The sequence below is a fragment of the Varanus komodoensis genome, unplaced genomic scaffold (assembly GCF_004798865.1).
Source record: "Varanus komodoensis strain SLA01 unplaced genomic scaffold, ASM479886v1 scaffold48, whole genome shotgun sequence".
Lineage (NCBI taxonomy): Eukaryota > Metazoa > Chordata > Lepidosauria > Squamata > Varanidae > Varanus > Varanus komodoensis.
In genome coordinates this window covers 2,576,341-2,597,528 of record NW_025336059.1, presented here as the reverse complement: position 1 = coordinate 2,597,528, position 21,188 = coordinate 2,576,341, and the positions used below count along the sequence as shown (strand labels likewise).

The following is a 21,188-nucleotide window of genomic DNA, read 5'->3' as shown; positions in this document are numbered from 1 at the left end:
ACCCCTATATTAGGGTTAGGGGAGTGCCCCAGGGTAGGGTTAGGGTTAGAGAAACGAGCTGTCCTGGCATGGTTTTGATGGTTGGAATGTGTTTAGCATGGGAAGAGATGATGAGCTTTGCAGAAAAAGCGACTCAAGGAGGGCTTTTTCAAAATCGCATTGTTTTCAATGGAGCTATACCCCTATATTAGGGTTAGGGGAGTGCCCCAGGGTAGGGTTAGGGTTAGAGAAACGAGGTATCCTGGCATGGTTTTGATGGTTGGAATGTGTTTAGCATGGGAAGAGATGATGAGCGGTGCAGAAAACGCCACTCGAGGAAGGCTTTTTCAAAATCGCATTGTTTTCAATGGAGCTTTACCCCTATATTAGGGTTAGGGGAGTGCCCCAGGGTAGGGTTAGGGTTAGAGAAACGAGGTGTCCTGGCCGGGTTCTGATGGTTGGAATGTGTTTAGCACAGGCAGGGATGGTGAGCTGTGCAGAAAAACCCACTGAAGGAAGGGTTTTTCAAAATCGCATTGTTTTCAATGGAACTTTAGCCCTGTGTTAGGGTTAGGGATGTGCCCCAGGGTAGGGTTAGGGTTGGAAAAACGAGGCATTGTGGCATGGTTTTGATGGTTGGAATGTGTCTAGATCGGGCAGAAATTATGAGCCGTGCAGAAAAAGCTACTCAAGGAAGGATATTTCCAAATTGCTCTCTTTTCAATGGAAATTTACCCCTACATTAGGGTTAGGAGTGTTCACCAGGGTAGGGTTAGGACAGTGGTGGCGAACCCATGGCACGTGTGCCACAGTGGGCATGAAGAGTCCTCTTTTTCGGCATGTGAGTGAAGTCTCCCCAGCAGCCGAGCATGAGATCACAGCGCACAGAGGGGCCATGCGCATGCTCGGAAAGGAGTAGCGTGCCAGGCAATGACATTACAAGCTGCGACTCATTACCCACAACTCGTCCAAGCTTTCTCATGTCCGGTCAGTGCCCTGCCAAGTACACATATATAATTGCTTGGACTGGCTGTGAGTTGTTTTTTCTAAACTGAATCCTCAGTTTTCAGGTTTTATTGCAGTGTTGCCACTTTGCGATAAATAAATGGATTTTGGGTTGCAGTTTGGGCACTAGGTCTCTAAAAGGTTCGCCATCCCTGTCCTAGGGGGTCAGGAATGTTTTAAGCACGCAGGGCTTTGAATCGGAGTAGAAAATGTGTCCCTTTAGCCAAAAATAACAGTGGCCAGGAGGCTTGGAGTAAACCACACAAGCTTTTGGCCTACCTCACAGGGCAGTTGTGAGGCTAAAAATGAGACATGGTACCGAACTGGGAAGAGGGAGTGAAACAGAACAGCTGCAAAAAGGAAGTTCACAGCGTTTGCGTCAATTAAGTTCTCACCGCCACCGTTTTGCCCCCCCGCAAGCGGCACCCAATCTGCCAGGAAAATGCCTGGAACACCCGCCGAAACGCACCAATCCCAAGGGAAGAGGAGCAGGGAAGAAACACTCCGAGCGTAAAAACCGACATGTGCGTGGCAGCGGAGCGAGTCCGTGAGCCACACGCCTTACCTGTTCTGGCCAGAGAAGGAATCGTGCCCAGCGAGAGGGCCCTGTTCAGCCGTCCGGGCAGAGAGGAGGACGACGTTCGGCGCGGGGAGCGCGAGAAATGATAGTTTGTCAGCCCGAGCACGCTGGGAGGGGTTGGGATGAAAATGGACGAAGCAGCCGGGAGATAAGGGAAGTCCATGGCCGTTCTGTTGGGGAGCACGGAGTCGGCGTCCCCCGAGAAGTACCTGCGAAAGAGGCAGAGAAGAATTCAACCAAGGATACATGTGTGTTTCCCCAAAATGACCTCCGAGGAGATCAGCTTATCCATCGCTGTGCAGGAACATCTTTTAAACATGCAACAGCTGTGGTAGGAAGCTTTGCAAGAAGCGCTAATTATTAGAGTGCTGTGAAGCAACAGACCCAAAGTGGAGTCCACCGGAAGTTACAAAAAAACAACAACCTTTTTAAATATACATGCCACTTCCTAGCGTACGATGACATGTAGGCTTTGGCAAAAGTGGACCGAATGCTTATCTTCCCAATGTTGTTATGAAAGATTTTTAGCTGTCAAAAGGGCAGAGAACCCATTTCCAGTGACCATCATGAAGCAGGGGAATAATTTCAAAGTGCTCTATGAGTATTAAAGGCTGTTCCAGTACAAACGTGATCTTCTCAGTGAGAACTGGGTGCTGGCAAAACACCTTGCAAAGAAACATTGACTGAATTAAGACGATCCCTTGTCAAAGAGACATGGCAATGTCTGACGGACCCGAAACAAACCTTTTCGAACAAGATGCAGCCAGGCCGACGCAAAGCGGTGATGGACTGAATTCCCGCAGCCATTTCCCCAATTTGCGCATGGGGATCCCTGCTTTAGAGCATCTTTGAAAATTCTGTATCAACATTGCACAAATCCTTACAAACAACCCTGCAGGGTAGGGCAGCATCACCCCATTCGAGAGAGACAACAGCTTTGCTAAAGCTGACCAGCATTTTCCCAGATCAAAGTTCTTTATACAAAGAGTTAGAAAAGGAATAGAAGAGACAGACCCCAACATAATGAAAAGAAGATTTTTTCCCCTTTAAGCCACCGCCCAATGTAAAGACAATCTGGTTATAACAGAGGATCAGGAAAAACCAAGTTTAGGAACCAGCATTGGGTTCTATCCAATTTTAGTTCTTATTAAAAGGAGACCCACTGAAATGCATAGGACCTAAAGGTTAGACTAACAATGGATTCAAAGCTTTGTCTGCCCAGGGGAGGTGTCCGTGCAAGATCCCGTTCTTGAAGACTCACATGTTGACCCAGATCCCGCTGAAAGGGTGTCCCCGTGGGACTCCCCATTTTGCACTGAGAAGAAGCAAGGAATGTCTACAGTGTTATCTACCCTCCACAATAAACTTCTAGTTCTGTGTTGTTGTTTTTGTTCTTTCAAAAATCGTTTTTGATGTCTCAACTGGCAATTTCCTTTTGTGCCTTCCCTACAAGCCCCAGGGGAGAATTACCACCAACGGAGGCTGAGGCAGTGATGGGGAGATGGAGAGAGTCACACCATGGTGTTTGCCGGCATTTTAAGGGTCTGACAATTGGCTTTGCAGCAGCCAATCCAAGGCCTTTCCCCAAATTTCCTGCATGGGACAAGGAGCAGAAACACTGGTGGTGGATACAGGCCTGGGGGATAAACTGGCTTGCCCAGGATGTCCCATTCCTTTGACCACCAGTCCTTCGCCGGCTTGCTGGTATGTGTAATTTCACTCGCCCTACGCAGAACAAAATGCCTCTTGGAAGACTTCATGGCTGGCAGCAAGAGCTTTCAGCTAAAATATGTCACTGTATTTTCGTCTGCCTTCATACAAGGCGCTTGGGAGCTTTTCCAGGACCAAAGCGTGGGGGAATGGCTGACATTTTGGGCTAGGACTTGGGAGATCCGTGTTCGATTCTCCACTCCGGTATAAAGTTCACTTGGGGAAGCCAGCCACGAACCTACTTCAAAGGGTTTTGAGGACTGAGCATCATTGATGCTTGGAGTCTCTTACAAGAGGAGAAAAGACTGGAATATGAATGTAGTAATTCTTAAAACCTCCGTTGACTGACTCCTTCAACAACTTACCTTTAGCCTTGGATCCTCATGTCCAGCCGGCCAAATTAATGTCAGGAATATCGTCCGGATAAAGCTAGACCTATGCCCAAGCCTTCCATCTCTAGACCACAAAGCTTCCAGAGAAGTTTTAATGCATCAGCAAATTTCTGATTTCCACACAGCATTAAGCCAAAGGATGAGGACCCAATGAATGTATTTAACAGCATTTAAGCGCTGCGTCTGTGAAAGACATTTCAAAGGGTGACAATCTACACACATTTAGACAGAGAAAAATAATTCAGCGCTCTCCAGCCAGCATCGCTAGGAGAGTTGAGAATATTTTTCTGTCTCAGTATAGAGCAATTCACCCCTAGTGATGGAGGAAATTACCTGCATCCCAGTGAGTGGGTCCCACAGTACTAAAGGCAGTTTGTGGGCCTGGGAGTTTTGGGGCATCTGAGCGAGCGGTACCTGAAGCAGTCGGAAACAGGCAGATCTGCAGAGCTGCAGATGGGAAATGTGGACAGGTGTACACACTTTCTCCTCCGCCATGTGGAGAAAATGGCTAGAGGCTGTTTTTACTCTCTCTGGTCATATTAGAACCCGGGGCTCCCATGAGGTCGCAGGGTGATCATTTCGGATAGGATGAAATCCTCTGTCACACAGCACAGAACCAAATGATGGAATTCACTTGCCTAGGATGCCAAGATGACCACCCATTTGGACAGCTTTAGAAGGGGATTCGGCAAATGCATGGCTGTCAAATTGCTTCTAGTCCTCATGCTTGATGTTACCTCGTTCGCCCATGGACACCAGCTGCTGGGGAGCATGGGTCGGAAGGGGCTGTGGCACTCCTGTTCTACTCCTTTGAACGGATGCGTGGAGCTGAGAGACTCTTGGGTCTGATCGGGCAGAGCTCCTGGGTTCCTGGGCACTGCTGGGGTCGCTGGAGGGGCTGAAAGTTCTCGTTGCCCCAGCAGAGGGTCCAGCAGGCGCAACGCAACTTGAAGCGATGGGGCAGAATTTGCTGACATCCACAAGTCAGCGCCATATAGTGGTTCAAGCGTGGGACGGGGACTCAAAGACGATCCAGGTTCGAGTCCCCGCTCAGCCATGGAGCCAACTGGGTGACTTTGGCCAGTCAGAGACTTTCAGCCCAGCCTACCTCACAGGGTTGTTGTTGTGGGGATAAGATTGAGAGCGGGAGAATGATGCAAACACTTTGGGTTCCTTAAAAAGAAAAAGGCGGGATAGAAATCTAATAAATCAATTTTAGGTCACCTTTGCACCAAAAACGGCTGCGCTCAGAGAAGCATTGTCCCGTGCGGACTGCAGAATCCGCCTCTTGCCTTCCGTGGTAGTTTGATGTCAAAAACAAAACACTCTGGATGTGTTTTGTGACCTCAGCAAAGAAAGACACCTTGCTCCATGCAAGGAACCGTGCAAAATGTTATTACAACAGCTTTAACGGAAAGATGAAGTCAACACACCAGGTAAAAATCCAGGCTGTGCTTAAACTGGAGAGATTAAAATGGAAAGCTATTTTGCTTCCGGTGTGTTAAGAGTATTGATGGACACATTTAGGGCTTATGTCTAACATCGTGCTAGTGGATGGGAATGCTCTTCCCATCTCTTCTACCCTGCAGAATCTTCGCACAGAAAAGCTGTATGGGAAGGTTTCCTCCAGAACAAATTTTGAGTGGGTGTTGGAACATCTTCCACCAGTGGAATGGCCAAACTGGATTTGCCCCTAGGCCAGCCCTTTCTAACCAGTATCAAAGCTGGTCTCCTAAAAACAATACAATCATTCCAACAAGGAAGGAGAGGACAAGAAAAATATTTGAGAAGGTCTAATACCTGTAGCTGGTGCCTGGACTTCTCAGATCATTTCAAAGGGTGACATTTCAGTAATGTTTAAGGAGATCAGAGCTATGAAGCAATCGATTGACTGAGAGGCAAAATGATTCATCCATGACAAAATTGTAACATGCACTGAAAATTAACAGATGTTCCGGGGCTTTAAAACAACGGTGGGGTCTTGCCAGGTGGAAGAGATATTTGGCTGCAGATGCGGAAGGCTCCAGACCTGTTTCCCAGTTGCAAAGGATTTGGAGACAACCCTTTTTCTCCTCTTTACAAGAGCACGCACCGCAGGGGAGTTGGAAAACGGATGAGAAATCTTTGCAGAAATAAAGACAGATATACGGCTGAAGAACGTACTCCGCATTTTTGCCTGTTGCTTAGAAATTTCTCTCCCGGCAAGCAATTCATAAATACTGCCAAATAGCACGGATGCATTCATTAATCCGACTCACGTCTTTGTCCCATGTCTTTGCAGCGTCTGCAGGGACGGCCCTGAATTCGGGGTCCCATCCCACAAAATATAAATATATATAGATCTCTCAGCATCGCCGCTGGAACGTGCCCCATCCCGACCTACCTCTGGTCTGTCAGAGCCGCTCAGGTGGGGCCGGGGGGGCTGTGTGAGCCGCAAGAGCACAAAGGACAACAGTTAGCGGAAGCAGCCACAGCTTGGGAACAAAGAGGTAGAGGCGTAAGGTTGCGCTGCTGGTTAAAAACGGACCACAAGGCGACGAGGGTGGAAACCTGGGCCCTGAAGCAGGGGGGGCGCCAACGAAAGAGGTTCCAGGGCCAAAGCGCATTTCAGAGATGCTCGGGGCCTGCATCCCAGGGTGGGCGGGGCCAAAGGCAAAGGGGGCGGGGCCAAACCAGCAACCTATATCACAAGGTGGGGGGGGGAGTCGTTTGACTTCTCTTCAACTGCAGAGCAGGGGTGAAGAAACTGGCCACTCAGATATTGCTAGAGCCCAGCTCCCATCAGCCCCAGCCAGCATGCCCAATGGTCAGGGAAGATGGGAGCTGCAGTCCCACATCTAGAGTGCCAGAGAGTGCCCACCACCTGGTTTCTCTGTTAAGAAAAAGTGCAAATATACATTGAAGTAGCATTTTAAAATAACAGTGTTTTAAAATACACAGCTAAAACCCACATGAATAAATCATACGCCAGCCTCCACATCAGTGTCGGAGTTCAGTACTTGCCTAGTCGTCAGAGGCGAACAGGAATCTGATGCAGGCGAGCAGCCCATGGAGGGGCTTCTACAGAAAGAAAAGGATGCTCAGTCCCTCCCCTAGGCCTGGCACAGAAACTCAGTTTTCTGTCCTTCCTCTGCTAACCCCCATTTGGCCAACTATGTATTATTTTTCAGGGTGGGGGAAGCTAATAAGTTTTGCTGGGTTCTTTGCAAGAGAAAGAAAGCAACCTAAGAATAACAAAAAGAACTCTTGAGACCTTATTTGCAAGGCTGTGCTAAGTGCTTGTCAGAACAAAAATAAAAAAGGTTTGAAGCAGCCTCAGGGAAGGATTCTAGCTCACAGGGAGGATTTTGTTTTCTAAATACCTTCACATTTTAGAACAAGCTACTAGCACTCATGAGGCAGAGGGGTTCAAGAGCTGTTAGCTACAAAATAAGCCCTCTGAACAAGGTCACCCAGCCTCTGCCAAAATAAGCCCTCCGAACAAGGTCACCCAGCCTCTGCCGAGTTTACTATCGTTGAGTCTGCTAAGCACAACTGCAGGGAGGGAAGATGGAGTTGGAATGGTGAAAGCAAGAATTAAGCAAACAACAAAAAAGGAGGCCAGGAAGTCCAAAACACTTTCCAAAAAAAGGTAGGGCAAAGGAGGCCTTTATTTTTAAAATCTGGCAGCACAAATAGTGTTTACAATAACAGGAGTGTGTCAGCTACAGAATGAGGCACAAGTATGCTATATAAAATATCAGATTTTCCAAAAAAAAAAAAGAAAGATTAAAATGGAGGACAATAATGATGATAATAATAATAATTCACAATAATATAAATTAAAGACAATCCATTGGACTATGGTATTCACACGTGTTAACTGGGGGCGGGAGACACTTCAATCCACAAACTCTTTTCTGCTGCAGGGGCAGTGAGAATTTGGGCCAAGCTGGGGCAGGGGAGAAGCCTTCCCCCACAGCCGCCGATCAAGGCGTGGGAACTTTGCAGTTCTCATCAAGGGGCCACCTTTCCCCTGCTAGCACCAAAATGCATTTTATGAGCCGACACACAGAAAAAAGCTCCGATTACCCTCACCTGGAAGGTCGTCCCCAATTTATCTGCAACACAGAGGAAGCCTCCCGTGTCCATCGCGGTCACTGTGCTTGGGATATTGGAAGAATCCGCCAATATTCCATGGGATTCACATTTCGACAAATTTGACCCGCAGATTCTGCAGTGGACTGGCTTTTCCCAGGTCATGTGGGTTCTGTGGACAGGTCTGGCAATGCTATGCACTTTTAGTCATATTCAAATACATAAATTAGACCCAAAATGTTAATTTCCCACATAGGTTAAAGTGTGGAAAATGGCATTTTTGGAGAAGGTGCAAATTTTCGGGAGCGCAAACGCATTTGGATGGGCGCCTGCCAAATCTGAGTGGATAATGGAGCCAAACCCCAGACAGTCCACAGGCAACCAAATCTACACACAGCACAACGTTTTGTGAGCTGCCAGCAACTGCCACGGATGTGGGACTTTCCACTACGGGAGTCCTGACCGCCTGGGCCCTCCACGAGAGCAGTTACGTGTCACAACAACGAGAAAACACGCACAGAAGTTTCAGGGGCAAAACACCGAATTCCTCCTGGTTGTTGCCACACACCCCTCAGCATTCTGGGAGAAAAATGGCAGCAACCAAGACAAGCGCTGATCACTGCCGTTACCGAAAACCGCGGCCGACGCCAATGGCTCACCCTCTTGCAAAAGCTTCTTCCCTGCCCCCGGATCAGTCAGATCGGGGATCATTTTTGGGTGCAGAGGCTGCCATGCCACAGAGATGAAAGAAAGAGTAGTGTATGGACACATGAAGCAGCGCAGCAGGAAGATGGAAAAGGAACGCTGGCAAGCAGTTCTAAACCACCTCATCTGTCTGTCTGGGAGCGTGAAGCGTGGTCTGGGTCACAAACCACGGCTTGTTGTGAAGCATGTGTGGAGCCGTAAGAAATATTCTGACAGCCGGCGCCAACTGGAGCTTCCTGTTTCCCCTTCAAGGGAATTACTGAAAGAGAAACCACACACAGAAGAGGCTCAGACAATGCGAGGGGTGAATGGCGGTTGTGGCTGAATCGTGGGCTACCGTGCTGTCAGAACCCAGCCGCACCAACAAGCCATGGTTTGTTAGCGCCAAACGGCATACAGTTCACAAACCCAACAACGAACGATGGTTTCTCTTCAAGGGTTCTTTATGGTGAACAAACCACGGTTTTTACTTGCTCTGAGTTGGATATACAAGCAATTTTAAACGGTTGGGCATCCTATTTCTACAGCCCCACCTTTTAATGTGTGCAACTTAAAAGATTTTGGAAGTAACAGAGCTATCTATTTCATTTAAATATCATAATATTTGAGAATAAATAATCCCAGTTTGGTTACATATATGTGCATTGACTAATCATATGTGAACTGCCCAGTTAGTTTTGGTTAAGGGCAGTATAGAAATGTAATAAATACGACAACAATAACAGCAGCAACACACAACAACAAGAGTTAAATCAAATCCGCATCCTTCAACTCACTGCAAATTGGGAGGGGGTACAAAGCATATTGTTAAAAATTAAAGTGAAAACAGCATTTTAAAAAAGCGAAGGGGTGTCTGTTGGAAGCACTCGTTCTTGTCCACTGAGATGCACACGCGATTAGAAACAGATCGAGATGTTGTTGGAAGGGGGTGTTGGAGAAAGGAAGGGAAACGGGGAAAGATTTAAAGGGAGAACGGAATAGCGACACAAACACACGCAAGGAAAAAGAGGGTGGAGAACCCTCAGAGCCCCTCTTGACAGTAAGGGAAACACACTGGGATCCAGAGGAGACAAGTTCCCGGCAAATCCGTTTCTTTCTGTGCCTTTTCAGTAGGGTGCAAACCAGCCGGTCCAACTGATTGTCTTCCCTGCTCAGGCTGTTCCCCCATGTGGCATATTCCCCACCCAGCTTACATGCAGCTTAAGAAACTCCATGCTGAAGAAATGCAATCTGCAGCTCCCCCGCCATGTTTCTGGAAGGGGGGCAGCCCGCAACATGTAGGAACGGCCTGGGCTAATCCCCACCCGCAACCATATGAGACAGGACCCGCCATTTCTCACCCCAGAGGCAAAACAATGGCCTGGTTCTCATGCAACATTAACCCATGGTTTATTTAACCTAGGATTGACAGTTGTGCCTGGGATTTGTCCTGCAGATAGTCATGCGAGGTTTACTTTCTCAGTCCCTGACTTGTTTATTTCGCCTCTACTTCAGCTGTTCGTTTGCCCTGTCCCTCCCTCAAATGCCTTTCCAGTCCTGTAGAACTGGCACGGACTGGTTGTTGTTGTTTTAACCACTCCTGTCACTGTCTCTTTAGCTTCCTGGAACAACCCAGGAACGAACAGTTCCGGGTTTCCATGGCACAATAAGCCACAGTTTAAACCACCCAGAGTTTAGACGCCAATAGGAAACCCTGAGCTAGCTTTCAGGATTGGTTGTGGCTAACAAACCACGGCTGGGCAGCAGGGCTGAAGTCCCACATCACAACAACCTAGGATTCAGCTGCCCAGCAATGGCCGTTCGCATTCTCTGCATACCAGGCCAATGGCCCAAAGAAGGACGGAGACTTAAATATTGGAGAAATCTAAACTGTACATTGCACAGTTCGGAAAAGCCGTACACAAGACGCGCACGTCGCTTGCGCTTCCTCGTGACTAATGCATACCATAAAGACTTGACTTTGGGTGTCTTCAAAAAGGGGCTTTCTCCTCTGATGCATGTACATTTCTAAGACTATTTCCGAGGGAGGTCCAAAGAAAGGACGCATCAGGCCACCGGTGAAACTGACTAGGTACAGGGGCACTGACGAATTGTTTTCTTTCTAAAACATGTATAGGATAGTGTCATCAACGTTTGTAATTGTTTTCTTAGCAGTCTTTTGTTTTATGGCTTTACCGATTCATTTCAAATGGACCATGCGCTCAAAGAAGGCGCATGTGCATCTGAGCATGATGGTTTTCTTCTGAGTGCCCACTTCAGAGGGAGGTTTGGAGGATGGCGACAAAGGACAGGAGCTCCTCAGTGGTGGCCCCGATTATAGAATCATTTCCCCACTGAGGCCCTCCTGGCACCAGCCATCCTTTTGGTACCAGGTTAAGACCACTCTCTACTCCCAGGTTTTTAACAGCATATGATGGTCTACGTTCCCCCCCCCCCCCGAAATTGTTTTGGCTGTTTAAATGGTTTAAAATTTCATATACTGAAATTCACACCTTGTTTATCGTATTTGTGTTTTATGCTGTATTTTATTACCGTTATCTTATTACTGTGGATTGCTGTGAACTGCCTGGAGAAGTTTGGCAGTTGGGTGCATGGAAATTAAATAAATAAATAGAATACCGATGACTACCAATAAAATAAGAATATGAGTAATATTTTGCTTTTAGAAAATCTACCAAATATCAAAAAATGGAGACACCAAACATCTCCCATTTACCCCTGCTTTCAGACACTGACTGGGTTCAGACAAGACAATAAGGGTTGAGTGTGAGTGGTTATTGACCTATGGGTTATCATGCTGTCAGAACTCAGCAGTGGCAACAAACCATGGCTTGTTAAAGACAAATAGCCACATTGTGAGTTGTTCATTATGGTTGATATCTTGGCTGGTTCTGGACAACACGATCACTCATGTTTCAAAAAGAACTCAGCTCTTGAAAGGCAGCATGCAGTAGTGGTTAGAGCACTGGACTGGAACTCAAGAGATCCGGGTTTGAGTCTGGATCACTTTAGGGCAGTCACTGACACTCAGCTTCACCTACGAGGCTGTTCTAAAGACAAAACGGACTGCCTCGCATTCCCCAAAAGAGGGAAAAGGGCAGGGTAGGAATCAATTCACAGTCCAACAAAAAACCACACTCAACCAATACCCCACCCTTGAGTGTGGGCTGTGATGTCTGAACTGAGCCATTATCTTTATAGGATAGACAAGCAGCAGAACGGTGTTAATCGAGCATAAGCCAGGACGACCGTTAGGAAAAATTACCCCCCACCAACTCCGCCCTGAACTTAATAATGTTGTTATAACAATGACGTGACTCCAAAAATACATGCCTGAATAAAAAGCGAACACTCCAAGCAGACGCACAAAAAATCCACCGCAAACCTTAAAAACGGGAAACGCCACGGAAAGAACCACCCAGAGCAGGCCTACGCTTATCCCTTTACACCTGTCTCGATCCTGTTTCAGTGATGCTGGCTCCCAACCGAGCAAGGAACACCAGGCAGCGTGGTCCCACCCAGCCTATGTGGCCCGCCAGCGACACTTCCAACCACTTGCAAAAAGAAAAAATAAATAGTAAAACACACAGGTTATGGGATACTTTGAGGGAAGCTGCAGTACGGAACCCGGTTGCAAATTAACTCACGCTTTGCTGCAAAGGTTGGGTGTGACCGGCTGGGGAAAGCCGGGATTGTAGGAATTTCCCCCTGTGTAAACATGCATAGAATTGTGTCCTATGATAATGCTTGTTACACAGCTCGTGAGATACAGACTGGGTTCAGAAGACAGGATAGCCCAGGCTCAGGGGTTGAGCGTGAGCTGTTGTTGAAACACAGGTTATTGTGTTGTCTGAACCCATGGCTTGCTAACAACGAACAACCCAGACAGCCAACCCGTGGTTTGTTGCTGGATTGTGAACTGGGGGGTGGCTCACCCTGGTTTGTTATCTCAGCTGGGCTAGACAACACTGAACTCGTGTTCCAAGAACAACCCATCATTCCAGGCATGAGCCGCCCAAACCACAAATGCATACACCGTGCAAAACCTGAAAGCGAGAAAAAGGGGACCTCCAGATTTAATCTTTCAGCCCACGGGGAGCAAAAGGAGGATGGATGACATGGATTAGAGATTGGTCAGTTGAGAGCAATTTGGGGGAGAAAGAGGCGGTTTAGTGTTGACGAGAATGAAGGCGGACTGAGAAGGCCGTGGGGGGGTTTGTTTGCAGCGTGTGGTACAGGGAGAGGGGAGAAGGCGCAAAGAGGGGTCTTCACAGTCCCTGAAAGACACAGAAAGTGTGGGGGAAAGCGAGGGGGGCGACAAAACGAACCCAAAGAGGTGGTGGTGGTGGTGGTGGTGGGGAAGGAAAAAGAGAAGCCCCAGCCGCGGTCGTGAATGGGAAGGCGTGAGCTGCTTCCAGCGTATCTGCCCCCCCACAGTCAGCGTTCAGGCTCTGACCTTCGGGGCCGGGGTCTCCGCTGGCCGGTCGGTTTCCGCGTAGCCACGGCCGCTGCGAAGGCCACCAGGCAGCACAAGGAAGTGGTGCCGAACTTGGCGGTGTCCAGCCAGCCGGGGGAGTCCGCCTGCAGGTAGTTCTCCAGCACGTGGCAGCTCATCACGACCAGCCACAGGATGGAGGCAAAGGTGTCGATCCGGCGGAGCCTGGAGGAAGAGGAAGGGTGGGGAGGGCCGTGGGTCAGAGCCGACTTCCAAGGGACGCACCGTGCACGAGACTCAACGGACGCCGGCCGGGCCGGCCACCGACTCTTTGCTCGGGCAAGCGGTCCGCACCTCCTTCTCCAAGTTCAGTGAACCCCTAGTGTATGCACCACCTTGTAATCTGAAATACAGACATGCCGCAACCTCCCGTCCCTTTTGGAAAGAGCGGCACCGACTTCCCAGCATGGGAGCGCTTCTCCATGCCCTGTTTCCTCCCCGTCTGTCTGGGGGATTCCCAGTTTTTGCATGGCTTGCCCCCCATTCCGAACGCTTTCTCCTGAGCTTTGTTACACGCAGGAAGAGATACAAGCCAAAACATGCCAGCCTTTTTCGCCATTTTGGTCCCAATCCTGCCTCTGGCCTGCTACAAAACGGGGAGGTGGCCCTCAAGATCTTCCCCGAAATGGAACTTGGCCCTGCAGGCTACGAAAGGCTCCACCATCTTTGGTTTGAAAGGGTGGCAAGCAAGTGGTAAAGAATCCGCACCGTCTTCTCCTGCGCTGCCCCCAAACTATGGACTGGGAGTCTGAGAGAAAAGCAACCAGTCCCTGCGACCTGGGCCTTCAGAAAGAGGGTAAAGATGCTCCTTTTCAAGGGCGCATTTAGGCCGCGATCCGAGCCACAGACGAACAGGAGCCCCTCAACTCTCAGCCTGCCCCCAAAGCATCCTCTAACTCCCAACACGCTCAGAGAGAAAAGAAATCCTACACATGTGGCCGAAATATGTGACTGCGCGCAATGTTTTACCGCTGGAACTGTTTTTTTAAATGTTCGGTGCTGTCGTCGTTTCGTGCTCCCACACGGCATCGCAAAGGCTTTTCAGCCGAGGAGGCAAGAGACGGGTGTGCTTGCAAAATTAAATGCATACCTGATCCGTCCCGCCAGCAGCATGGCGAGAAAGCAGGTCAGAAGCCCGAGGACGACCACTGCTGTTTGGTGGCCCTTCGCGTACGACCAGGCGGCTCCCAGCGTCTCCACGGTTTGCTCGGGCATCAACCGGACCACCTCCTGCCAGCCGAAGAGGTCAAGGGTGCCGTTGTCGGTGGCTGCAGCAGGTCTCTCCCGGGTGCCATTTTTCGCCGGCGGGGGGCTCGATGGAGCCGGAGGGGCTGTGTGCCTGGGGGAGAACGGGTTGTCCGACCCGTACAAGGCCACGGCCACGAGGACGGCGCAGCTGAGGAAGGCCAAGACGCGCAGCGCGATGACCTGGACTGGCGTGGTGGCGGACGCCGACACTGTGGCGTAAAGGCTCTGCGGGAGAGGAGGACAGGGATGCATGACGTGGGGTGGCCTCCCGGGGTATCGGGGGCGCGTGGCAGTCCCTAAGGCTGCGACAGCCACAATCTGGCTCACAGGAGCTCGCTCCATCAGTGCGGGTGGTTGTGTTGTGTGCACCCAGCTGCGCTAACTAACCAACCCATGAAGAGCATCCATGCTTGTTGCTGGGCTGTGTGCCATGCAAATTCCTGTCCCAGTTTGCATGGCAAGTTGTTGTTGTGAGCCGCCCCGAGGCTTCGGCGAATGGGGCGGCATAAAAAATGTTTTAATAAAATAAAATAATAAATAAATAAAAAGGCCAATGTGGAAATGTCACATTTGTGAGTCCAGGAGTCCTTGGTTTGAGTGCCGCCTGCCTCAGTCAGGTGCCCTCCCAGTGTGCTGGACTATGCTTACCATCCCTGGCTGGGGGTGATGGGAGTTGTGGTATGTACTGAGTGCCAGTGTGGCATTGCGGTTAGCGTGCTGGGCCGGGCCTTGGGAGATCCAGGTTCGAGACCCCACTTGGCCATGAGCTTGCCCGGCGGCTTTGTGCCAGCCACCAATCCCCAGACCAGCCTCCCTCACAGGGTTGTTGTGAGAATCACTTCAAGCAGTATGCAGGGCTGGATTCAGGGAATCCAGGTTCTAGTCCCCCTTGGCTTGCCATGGGCCAGTTCCTGACTCTCAGTCTAACCGATCTTGCGGGGTTTTTCTTAGGGTGAAATGGAGACGAGGAGAATTACATGGCCCCCCTTGGCTTCCTTTCAAAAGAGGTGGAAAGTTGGAATATGAATCTGACCAATAAATAAAGGGGGGAAGGAGACACCTGAGGCTCAGAAAAGCTGGACTAGGACCAGGGAAAGCTGGGTCTGAATTTGCCCCAAGGGATACAAAGCACTCTTGAATTCCAATGAACTGCATCAGGCCCTGTTGAGGATGAGGAGGGAGGGCAGGAAAAACGAACGACAGAACAGACCCTCCCAGTTCTTGGCCGCCCGCAGCTGCATGTCCCCCTCCCTTCCATGGCTTCCCCTCCTGGCCCAGTTCCAGCGGCTGCCCCCCCTACCTGCATGCAGCCCTTCTCCGCCTTCCGGTGGCTGAAGTGGTGCCGCAGGAGCAGCGCCCGGAGCTGGCGGTTCTGGTGCTTGATGTAGCACTCCACCGCGGCTTGGCACGGGCGGCACAGCTTGTAGGTCTGCTCGAGGTGGTGCCTGTACACCTCGATTTCGTCGTCGTATTTGCCCTGCCAGCAGAGGGAGCAAGAGAGCCACGGCTGAGCGGGGCTGTACGGAAAGAACCCCGCAAAAGCGACGCGCCCAGGAGCGTCGGAACGCCGTCTGCGCGAGGGCCAGGCTGAACTTTGGAGAAACCCCTGGGGGACGATTTCCCACCCGGGGTGAAGCCAGCGGCAAAAGGGATGGAAGCACAAGCACCGGCGTCTTTGAGTTTGGCGATGAAGCCCCAAGTGGGCTCTAGAGTTCCTTAGCACCCACCCCCTCCAATCGCCGAACCTTTGGGGGTCCCCCAACTCCTGCGCAGCCTTGGGAGAGCCCCCCAGCTGGGATCTGGCCCCCAGGCCGAACAGCCACCCACCCCTGCCCTCACTGCTCTGGAGCTGCTCCCCCCACCCCACCGAGATGGGGCCCTACCTCCTCCCGGGGGGTGAAGGCGGCCAGCTGCTTGATCTTCGTGGTCTGGTGGTTGTTGCACTTCTTGCACAAAAGGACTTGGCTGCTGACCCACTGTTGTGGCTTGGCCGGGTCGTAGAAGGCACTGGCCCTGGAGACGACGTGGTTCAGGTGCTCCAGGTACTGAGCCGGGATGGGCTTGTTGTAATCCCCGTTCTGCCCGGAAAACCAGAGAAGGAAGCCACCCAATTGGCAAAAGGGCTCTGTGCACCCCCATCCATGATGGGCAGCACCTGCCCCCTGCAAAAAAGACACCGGACACAAAGCACCCACACCCCTGGTCTTTTCTTCCCACCCCAGCTGGTCCCTGCGCATGGTACAATCCAACTTTTAAGAACTGGTCCGGGAGCATGCTTGCTTTTCCTCTTTAAAAATCCTTTTAACCATTTTCCTTCAAAATATTTTTATCCTGTTAGGAGCCCCCTGTCCAGCATGCCTTCCAAACAGGGACGACACAAGAGGAAGAGGGGAAGAGGAGGGAAGCGGAATGAGATGTCCATTAGCAGACACTGGGGAGGGAAAACGACAGGGTGGTTAACAGCATGATGGAACTTTATCCCTGGGGTGGGGTGGGAAGCAGCCTCAAGACATACCTCCTGGAAGCCATTGTACTGTTCACAGTTGGGGCAGTCCCAACAATTGCGGTTCCCATAGGGCACAATCGTGTCTTGGTTGCAGAACCAACAGTTCACAGTCATGTGTGTGGGTTTCTTCCTAGAAGCGGGGGGGGGGGGGGGGAAAGAGAGGGAAGATAACAGTGCTAAAATGGGCCCCAAAGGGCTGAGAGGGAGGAATGAGCTATGAGCTTCCAAAGATGGGGTAGATTTTCGGTGTAGAACTCCAGGCCCAGGGACCAAACTTGGCACCCACGGGGTCCCCAGAGGGCCACACCCCCTTCCTCCAAGCACAGGTATTTGGTGGGTTCTGGGCTATTCTGTAATATGTGCCCCATTCCTAAAAGCTCAAGTTACTGGCAGCAAAGAACTTAAAGGCACCATCAAAACATGTTTCTGGATCCACTCCTTTGGGCTCCCACATGCAGAGCAAACCCCCAAAGAGTTTCTCAAAAATAGAAATGTTGGAGAAACATTTCCAAGAAATGTTTCTCCAACATTTCGGCATAGAAATGTTTTAAAAAAAAAAAAAAAAAAAGGAATTCACCCAACTATTAAACTTGTGGTGTGCAGACTCCCCTTCCCTTCCAGGAAAGCCCGCCATGGATCCAGCTCAGCAGCCACAGAATCCTGGCGGATCAGCAAGCTGGCATGGTTGATCCCTCAATTCTCTCAAAGTTATCCCCCTCCACTGCAAAGACTCCTGAGCTACATGGTGCGTCACTGGACACTGTGACCGAACAGATTATTATCTGTTGAAATGCGATCGGCCCATAAAACAACCTAGACACTCAAAGCTAAACAGCCTAAAATCCAAAATAGGAGAAGAGCTTAGATTCTGATGCATATAACATGAAACGTTCCTTGAGCAGTTTGGCACTTTCCAAAATACAAACGCAGTAATTTACTGAAGGAATTTATTTTGCGAGCCAAGTAAGGTTGTGGGGGCTCCGGGCAGAGAATGTGTGGATGGCACTAACTCTGCGTTGCATTTTGCAATTCTCAGGTATCTTTTCCCTTCGTCTTCGGTTTACTGTCAGACCCAGTATTCGGGACCAGAATGCCATTCCGCTTGGGCATTCGCACAACTGCGCCGTTGTGCTTAAGGCAGCTCAGAGGCCTAAGCAAGAGCAAACACAAGTTCGCGAGTGGAGTGGCAAGAACAGATGCGGTTCAGCAGCTGTCTCAGGCTGTGTCAGGTGGCACAGACATGGTGGAGGGGGGCGCGCCGTGGGGCGCACACAAAAGAGCACTTCAGTTGTGAAGGGTGCTCTGCCTTGTGCTGGAATGAACACCCGCACACCCGCTGAGTGGTGGCTGGGTGATGGCCATTTTGGGCAATAAGAAAGAGGGTGGAGAATGATTGAAGAATGCACGTCTCCAGGGTTCGTTCATTACGACCTGGCCTTCGAAGGGACGGTCTCTCGCGATGGAGCCTCTTGTAAAAAGAGCGTCGGCACTTGGCCGGTGTAGAAATATTATTCGTTTTTTATTTCTACGCTGCCTATAGCTGAAGCTAGTCAGGGTTCTGGGTTTCGTATGGGTCACACCCATACTGTCAAATGCTCGTCTTCAAGGCATCCAACTGGCAGGGCTGGATCGGGGCCTGACTTCCAGAGGCAGGGAATCCCACGGCAGGTGTGGGTTGCCGTTGCGGCTCTACACCGAGAGTGTACAGAATTCGCCACACAAACCCCTCCAGGGACAACCGAAGGACTCAGTGGCTTGCCATGTGCCACTCGGTCGATGCCGGGCCTTGGCAGAGGCGAAGAGGGGCTTTAGACGCCTTCTGCCCTTGCGCACAGCTGTCTCCGGCCGGCGCTGCGCTTCCTCTCTGCTAAGCGCATGAGTTCACAAGGGCCCTTTTGAAGCACAGCTGTTGGGAGCGCCAGCTGTTGCCACTGGGGGTGAAGGGGGCTGCCACCTGCAGGAGCTCAAGCTGCAATGCATGTGCCCAGCCAGGATGCCTGGAGCTGGCAGAGCAGTTTGAGTAAACAAATAGACCGGGATTGCCAAAACCTGAGTTTCTTTATGAAGGGCTCAATCCTAATAAACATCGCTTGAAAGTAAAACATCCGGGGTCTCCCAATGGGCATCGGATCCTGCTTTTGAGCATTTTTTTTAACCACACAACAGCTACACATAACGCAACAGAACAGCGTAAAAAGCAAACACCTATTAAAACACAACATAAACACTTCTAGAGTTTAAAACATAATCGAAGTAAAGCTTGTTAGCTTTGAAACACCCAACAGGAGCTGAAAAGTTCTAAGCAACATGTCTGCCACTTTTGAACCTGAAGGACGAAAAAGCTGGAGGAATGGGGAATAGAAAGGTAATCTGCTGGCGCTCAAGAGCACCAGTCCAGTTTTCTGGGGAGAGTATTCCGCAAATATGGTGCCACCACTGAAAAGGTTCTGCTCCAAAGTAGTGACATTAAAGAAGGCCACATAAAAAGACAGCACTCTTTCTGCAAACACTCATTCTTTGTCCAAACTCTGACTTTTTCCTGCTGCCGGTGAGTCAAATTTTCATAAGGGTATAGATGAGGAAAACACAACAATGCTAATACATGTTATGCTGTTTTGGTAAGTCAGCTTGAACTACATGGAGCAAAGGGGGACCCAATTTAAATAAGTGAATAAAATGTGGATTTTTAGCTTCCTCCAGGAAACTCTATGGGCATCCTTAACATCCAGAATTCACTAGACTGCTGTCTCTCGGGTGCTGTGTGGTCTCGGCACATCACACAAAGCTTTTAAAAATTGCTCTATTTATCAGGCATGTAAATGATTCCAGCTAAGTTGCCACAGAAAAAAATGCTGAGGATATCACAGTCCTAAGCCAGGCTTTTAAGAAGGCCCCTTTAAATTTGAAGAGAAAAATTAGGAAATTGTACAATGAAAATCTCTCTAGGCCTTGCTACCTTGTTTGGTAACGCGGCCCGGGTTGCAAAGGCCTTAAATCTAAGTCTGTGGATAAATCCCTCAAAAGCCAGTGCCAGGAACAGTTCTTCTCAATCAGTTTTCCATGAACCAAAAGCGGGGAGACCAGTAAGACAGCCTAGCTTAGCTCAGAGAGCTCATTGCCAGCAATTCAGTCTTAGGACAGGCAATTTAACTTTTACAAATGCATGAAAAACAGGCACAGAGACTGGGAATCCACCAAGCAATTGGTGGGAAGGGAAAAGGAGGGGTGTATGTGGCGATCCCTGGATTTGGCCCCTCGGGATTGGGCACCTCTGTTGTGCAACTCCTCATATAATAGCCTGGGACGAGTGGATCCAAGTGGGAATTTCAATCCAGATCGAGTCCACACACTCCTGTTTCTTTCAATGAAAGGGAAAAGCCCGGCAAAAGTATCAGATAAATCAAAAGGGGGAAAGCGCAATATAAATGCAGTATCATACGAAAAACAAGAATGCTGTATCTTGAAAATCCTCTTTTGCCTCATTTGGCTTGTCTGCTTGCATAGAGATGAAATCCCCTATTTCATTTGTACATGGACCGCTATAAATAGTTCATGGGTTAGCAAGGCCAAACCGGAGCGCCCTCCCCGTGTGTTGCACTGTAACCCCCAACAACTGGGTTTGCACAAGATACGAAGCGAGCCATGCTGGGTTGCGGCCACTCCGAAACACGCGCATCTCACAACCCCTTTACACGAGGGTTTTCTGATCCAGCAAGGAGGGTCGGGGGTAGTTGGAGGGCAAGAAACGGCGCACACGAATGTCTTGCTGCATTTACTGTCTTTCTGAGTCCAGTTCTCTCTCCCTCTCCCGCAATTCCTGCTGTCGGCAACCCGGAAAGCCTCCCTGTTTCTTTGCCCGTCTCACGACGGGGACGGTAACAATCGGAGGCGAAAATACGGTTACTCCTCGGAGCCGGCTCCCCAAGCGGGGGCCCTGCCGAGACTACAATTCCCGGAATGCCCCGGGGAGATTCCGTTTGGGGAAGGCTGCCCGAGCGCCTCCCAAGGCGCTTTGTCGGGCTTTGTCGCCACTTTGCTCCTCGCCCGCCACCGAACAAAAGCGGGCGGCGGGGACCCTCCCGGGAGGTGGCCGGGAAGCCCCGCTCCTCCCTCCGCTTCCCCCAAGGGCGGGCCAAGGCCAGAAAAGGCGGCCGCCCCGCCCCGCGGCACCCGGGCCTCGCCTCCGCGCCGTGCCCGGCCTCATGGAGGGCCGGCGGCGGCCTCGTGCTCGGACCGGGAGCGGGAGCGGGGAGCGGGGCGCGGGCCCGCGGCGTTTCGGCGCGCTTACCTCCGCACGATCCTGTACAGCAGCACTCCCCCGGCGGCGGCGCAGACGGTCACCCCCAGGCCCCCCGCCAGGCCGGCGCTCGGGCAGCCGGCCAGCAGCGCGCCGACTCCCTCCATGGCCGCGTCCCGGGCGCCGCAACCGCCGCTCGCGCTCCTCGCCCGCACCGCGGAGGCGCCTCGGGGCGCGGAGCCGCCCCCGACGCC

General features: G+C 50.7%; 1 protein-coding gene across 3 annotated transcripts; it reads right to left on the bottom strand.

Annotated features, from left to right (window-relative positions):
* Positions 1-730: 730 nt before the first annotated feature.
* On the bottom strand, positions 731-21,103 carry TMEM201 (transmembrane protein 201). 3 transcript variants are annotated; one of them, XM_044445468.1, is made up of 7 exons: positions 20,986-21,103; positions 16,707-16,827; positions 16,075-16,269; positions 15,492-15,668; positions 14,034-14,416; positions 12,905-13,108; positions 731-1,773 (listed from the first exon to the last, which is right to left on the bottom strand). In XM_044445468.1, exons 1-7 carry the CDS (start codon positions 21,099-21,101, stop codon positions 1,368-1,370), a joined length of 1,602 nt encoding a protein of 533 aa, XP_044301403.1. In that variant the 5' UTR covers positions 21,102-21,103; the 3' UTR covers positions 731-1,367. The 3 variants fall into 3 exon arrangements, with proteins under 3 accessions (XP_044301403.1, XP_044301404.1, XP_044301405.1); XM_044445469.1 differs by lacking the exon at positions 731-1,773 and adding an exon at positions 7,282-8,707; XM_044445470.1 differs by lacking the exon at positions 731-1,773 and having other exon boundaries at positions 7,282-13,108.
* Between the last annotated feature and the right edge of the window lie 85 nt (positions 21,104-21,188).

Bases quoted from the DNA above. Each gene is read 5' to 3' on its own strand.
- TMEM201 (XM_044445468.1), bottom strand. From the start codon at position 21,101: ATGGAGGGAGTCGGCGCGCTGCTGGCCGGCTGCCCGAGCGCCGGCCTG. The intron at 16,828-20,985 runs GTAAGCGCGCCG...CCCCGCTTCTAG, and splicing joins CTGTACAGGATCGTGCGGAG to GAAGAAACCCACACACATGA. The intron at 14,417-15,491 runs GTAGGGGGGGCA...CCTCTCCCGCAG, and splicing joins CGGAGAAGGGCTGCATGCAG to AGCCTTTACGCCACAGTGTC.